At 30.3% G+C, this 5855-nt stretch overlaps 1 protein-coding gene and 1 non-coding gene across 2 annotated transcripts; both read left to right on the top strand.

Moving 5' to 3' along the window:
• Window positions 1–1244: 1244 nt before the first annotated feature.
• CXIP2 (CAX-interacting protein 2) lies at window positions 1245–3439 on the top strand. Its single transcript, XM_012232440.4, has 2 exons — window positions 1245–1706; window positions 2736–3439. Exons 1-2 carry the CDS (start codon window positions 1320–1322, stop codon window positions 3237–3239), a joined length of 891 nt encoding a protein of 296 aa, XP_012087830.1. The 5' UTR covers window positions 1245–1319; the 3' UTR covers window positions 3240–3439.
• A 1546-nt stretch (window positions 3440–4985) lies between these two features.
• Window positions 4986–5058, top strand: TRNAV-UAC (transfer RNA valine (anticodon UAC)). Its single transcript has one exon. It is a non-coding gene; the product is annotated as a tRNA-Val (tRNA).
• The last annotated feature ends 797 nt before the right edge of the window (window positions 5059–5855 follow it).

Genomic DNA, 5855 nt, shown 5'->3' with positions numbered 1-5855 from the left:
GACTTCTATGCCACTGAACTAAAGTTAATTGGTGTTTTCTTTTATATACAATACAGTGTTATTATTGAGTAATAATTAAAATCCATAAATAAATGTAAAATTAAAAGCTTAAAATAGATATTTTAATTTAATTCACAATTCAGTATCTTTGAATTAAATATTACTCCCTCTGTCCCAAAAAGATAATCCATCTTTTTTTTTTTTTGGTTTGTCCCATAATATAGTCCACTTTTTTTTTTTTTTTTTGCATTTTAATTAATCTTTAAATTGTCTATTATACATTTATTAAATCTAATTTTATTTTCATAACCCTCAATAATTTTTACTTATTATTCTAATATAATAATTCCTCATGTGTTATTTAAAATGACATAATAGAAAAGTTACATGAATAAAATTGTCTTTTAACCATAATAATTGTTATTTTCTTAATCTTTATAAAAAATAGTTCATTTTCTATTTTTTTAGAAGGAAAAGAGTATTGTTTAACTATAAATATCTAATTGAGTTTGTATAAGTGTACACCGATAGATGTACCAATCACCATCAGTTCATGTTATAGCAAATGAGATTCAAATTCTTTATTTTAAATATGAAATATTATTATTTATGATGAGGATATATATGGCTAAAAAATTATCAATTATAAATAGAAATTCTATTCTTTGTTCTTCTTGGGTCAATAGCTATTAACTATATATGCTGTGTTTCTAAAAGTATGAGGGACTCAAAATTATTTTCCTTCCTCTTAATTTAGAAAGAAGAAAAGAAATCCCAATCTTTATTTAGATTAATTATTATTAGTAAAATAATTATGTTTATCATCTAAACACAGGTTGTCTTCGAATGTAGGGTCATTGACCTTAAGAAGGAGACACTCTTGATTAACACATTAACTGCCATAACGAAACAATTTATTCGTTAGTGTCCCTCATCAATAAGGTTCCTTAATTACAATGGATTATATGGTTTTACAGAAAATGATTAGACTTATCCATAATTAAAACTATAATGAGTTTAATAATATGTATTAATATTTGTGATTAACAATTTCATCATGCTTTTGCAAATTAAAAGTAAAAGAATAGATAACAAAGTAATTAGTTATTTGAAAATTTTTTAAAAATGAGAATACCATCCACGCTTGCTGCATTGTTGGGTTGGGTTGGGCCGACATACTGGTCTAACTAAACCAAGCCAACTATAGCAAATTACATTTTTATCCAAATGTTACAATAATCCCACCGTCGGCGTCAGTTTTTCTCCTCTCAGTTCTGACCACTGTTCTCAACGAAACTCTCTGTTCCTCATTTCCTTCAATGGCTACCATCAGCCTCTCTCCACTACAAACCTGTCCTTCTCTTCGCTTACTTTCGTCATATTCTCCCCTAAATACCACCAACCTACTATTCTATTCATACTCTAAGCCTTCAATCCCCTTCCTTTCCATCTCCTTAAAACCCTACCACAATGTTAAGCCTCGCTCTCTAATTATCGCTGAAGCCATCAAAAGCCTAACGGCGACGGAGTTAGTACCCGTGCCTTTAACGGCGGATGAGTTCTCAAAGAAATTGCCTTCAGAATCGGGCGTATACGCCATCTTTGATAAGAACGATCATCTTCAATTTATTGGCATATCCCGGAATATTGGAGCTAGCGTGCTCTCTCACTTGAAGTCGGTGCCGGAGCTTTGCTCCTCTGTTAAGGTACTTTTTTCTTTTTTTTTTTTTTTTTTTTTTCCTTTCAGTTTTATTAGGTGTACCGTCTTTTAGCTTCCTGGCATAAGGTTTCATTGTTAATTGAACGGAAAATGCAGATAACCAATATAATGCAGAAAGATTAAATTACTGATGTTAAAATAGCAATTTGTTGATATTTGTGTTTGATTTCTCTGTTGCTGTGTTGATTTTACATTGTAATTAGCTGAATTTTTGTGAGCTGATCTTAATTGCAATTACTGGAATTGCCTATTTCAAAGTGTAAAAGATAGCTGGGGATAGAAAGAAAGTCTGGGATTGGAAGGAAATTAAGGTCTTTTCTTTTGTAATGAAGCCTACATTGGTTTATTGGTTCAATGCTTTGAATTTTTAACTCGAAATGTATTTGATTATCTTACACTGAACTAGAGTTTAATACATGGTAGGAACTTTTTTGTGGTGTGGATGAATAAAAGATTAAGGAATACAGATTATAATGTATTGAGCAAAACAAACACCTCTGTATACCTCTAGCCTTTCCTTATAAGACTGCTAAAATATACACCAAATAGGGAAGAAATATATTGTTGATGGCATATATCCATTTTTTGCATCCATGTTTTGATTAGCTTGAGTAAGCTTGAGTTTGGCAAAACCTAAAAACACTGAATGTTAGTGTTTGCATCCTTAGTTCCTGTAATGAACTCACCTTGGAATGCCCTAAGTGACAATGTTAAACCTTGTGAAATGAATAAAATTCGAGTTGTTTTGGCATGTTGGAGTGAGCTTTATTTGCTAGCCAATTGGAGGAAATATATTATTGAATGCTTTTCATGTTGGAGCTTTGGTATACAATATGGAAATGTGAACAGTCGATATTTGATATTTAAGCTGTCTTCTAATGACGCACAACTTGATTGTTGAAAATATTGAGAAAATGGGATAGCCAATCTCCATCCATCTCGTTTTTGCTCCAACTAAAGTAATTCCCTAAATTTTCTTGCAGACTGGTAATTTTTAATGTAAATTTTCTTGTAGGTTGGTGTAGTAGATGAACCCGACAGGACAACTCTCACTGAAGCTTGGAAATCTTGGATGGAGGAACATATAAAAGCCACTGGAAAGGTTCCACCAGGCAATGAATCAGGCAATGCCACATGGATCAGGCAGCCACCAAAGAAGAAGGCTGATCTCCGGCTAACACCTGGACGTAATGTCCAGTTAACAGTTCCATTGGAGGAACTCATTGAACGGTTGGTGAAGGAGAACAAGGTGGTTGCCTTTATCAAGGGATCACGAAGCGCCCCATTATGTGGATTCTCTCAAAGGGTAATTGGGATTCTTGAAAGTGAAGGAGTAGATTATGAGAGTGTAGACGTTCTTGATGAAGAATACAATAATGGGTTAAGGGAGACATTAAAGAAGTATAGCAACTGGCCTACATTCCCTCAAATTTTTGTCAATGGCGAGTTGGTTGGAGGATGTGATATCTTGACCTCCATGCATGAGAAGGGTGAGCTTGGTGGATTACTGAAAAAGTAGTTGATTTTTCAATACCTACATTTTCTAAATGGGGAAGCGTGTTATAACAAAATTGCTAAGTAAGGTGACAGGAGAATCAAGAAAATGTCGTTCTTTGTATGTTTATCTTTCTTGCATCGGGTGTTTTTTTTACTTAAATGGAAGTTTTTTTAAATAATACAAATATAGAAATAAGACTCTCCTTATGCCTTTTCATTTCACCTTCACTAAGCTCGCTATGAATTTCAAGGATTTCAACTTCTTCTTTTTTTTATTGCCTTCTTTTATAATTCATGAGTCTTGATTTTAAAATTAATTACTATAGTCTACACTATTGTAAAAAATAGTTCAAAAGTTCATTAAACAAGTTTATCAAGTAATATAGATTGAAATTACAATATCACTCAAGAAACTATCCAGAGCATAGAGGAATTTGAACACAATATTTGATGGTAAATTTATGCTTATACTTTACATAACAAATCTTTTGTAATCCTTAATTTTTATTTTAACAAATTAAACGATTTAACTTTTAAAATTGCATATATTAAATATTTCAACTGGTAAGATTATTTTATTAAGCACTCCAATTTATAAAATTAGAAAGAATACTTATTGGATAGATGAAAATATGAAGTTTAAAAGTCGTGCTATCCACGTATTAAATTAATATTTTACATATAACAACCAAAAATACTAAAAAAAAAAAACTAATATTGCTACTGTTTAGAGGTATACAATGATACTAAATTCTTAATTTTAGGAAAGTTTGAAGTGTCACACATTTTTTTTTTTAATGTATAGGAGCGAATTTAAGCATTTTGCCAATATTTGATATATATCCAAGAGAACCTAAATAAATAGTAATATATTTGTTGCATTAGTTCTGACACTTTCTGGATTTTTTTTTTTTTTTTTTTTTTTTTTGCAAACTATCGGTTTTTGGCTCCTCTTACTAAGGATTCGAGAGCTCTTCTCACGTACTCAGCTTGCGTTGCCAACTGAGTCACAACCCATAGATACTTTTTTATCTGCAACTGCTTTTTTTCTCTTTTTAATTTTACTTAAATGACGCTTTTAGAAAATCAATCTAACATTAATATTTTCTTTCAATTTTATCTCTGTCTGGTATATCAGTCTTAGGGGATTGGACTATAATCCAGTGGTGAAGACTCTCATACACTTTCATAGTGACTAGGGTTCCAATAATTCTCCTATTATTTTTTTTTAAATTAAGGTGATTCAATTATCATTTTCTAATACTTTGAAAAAGTAAAAAAAATAATGGACCAAAGGCGATAAGTACAGTAATAAATCAAATAAAAATGCACACGCATATCTTAGGCTAATGATGAGGGTAAAACAAAGGTTATAAAAATGCTTAATTTGAACTTTTGAAAAAGGTAGAGTATTCCAAACCAGTAAACATCTTGTTGCTGTGCAGTGGTTATTACGTTAGTCTTACATGCGAAGGGTCCCTAGTTATAATAGAGGAGTTTAATTGTTTTTTGGTAATATTTTTGTAAAGTTAAAAGGTCTAAATTAATCTTATTTTTTAAAAAACTAAGGTGATTCAATTATTTTGTCTTACTACATTCGAAAAGTTAAAAAAAAAAAGTCCAAATTAATGGAACAGAGGCGGCAAATATAGTAATAAAACAAATAAAAGCGCCCATTCAGTTACATTAGGCTGATGATGATGGTTACAAAGACTACAAAAATAAATAATTTGGAATTTCAATAAATTGAGAACGTTACAAACATCTTGTTGCTGTGGTGTAGTGGTTATCACGTTGGTCTTACACACTAAAGGTCCCCAGTTCGATCCTGGGCAGTAACAATTAAGGAGTTTATCACACGTCGTACACCTAATTAATTAGGTGGTTTAATTTTTTTTAATCAAATTGAATTTTTCTTTTCTGAAGATGCGCATGTTTATCTAATACATCATATAATGGAGATTTTTTGTTTTTTGAAGATCGGGAAGGAGGCTATTTACCATTAATGATCTCGTGCTTTTTTTTTTCGAAAGTTGAAACCTATATTTAATAAAGTTTAGATTTATATAAGGAAAAATTCTAGACGTGCCCCTATATATTGTATAAAACAACTACTTTACCCTTATCTCTTTACAAATAAATTGTTATACCCTTTCATTTTAAATTCTTTATATTATATTGCACTTTCGTTAGGTTTTTGCTATTTTACACATTAAATGCATATAAAATGACATTTTTGTCCCCACTTTCTTTTTTCCTCTTCAAGCAAATCTAGAAATCAGTATAAATATATGCAGAAGCAAATAAAAACGAAGTTGAAATCATATATTGAGAAATAAAAACTAAATTCAAAAATGAAGTCCAAGTTGTGGACTTTACCTATAATTCTAACTTCCACGTATCTCAAAAGTAACAAAAATTAAATTCTCCTAAAAGAAAATGTGAACTCTACGTATAATCCTAAATTTTCACAAATCTCAAAAATAAAATTAAAAAAGACAAACACTCATTGAAAAATCAAACTTGAGATTTAGTATAAATTTGAATTTTTTAAGTATAAATTTTACATTTAACTTTTAAATGATTTAAAGACTTAGTATATCCTTATACTGTTATAAGAATGTATTTCAACCTTAAA

This window comes from Jatropha curcas, chromosome 2, assembly GCF_041381405.1.
Source record: "Jatropha curcas cultivar XTBG-Jc1 chromosome 2, XTBG_Jcur_1.0, whole genome shotgun sequence".
In the NCBI taxonomy this organism is placed as follows: domain Eukaryota; kingdom Viridiplantae; phylum Streptophyta; class Magnoliopsida; order Malpighiales; family Euphorbiaceae; genus Jatropha; species Jatropha curcas.
This window is presented reverse-complemented; position numbering and strand designations above follow the sequence as displayed.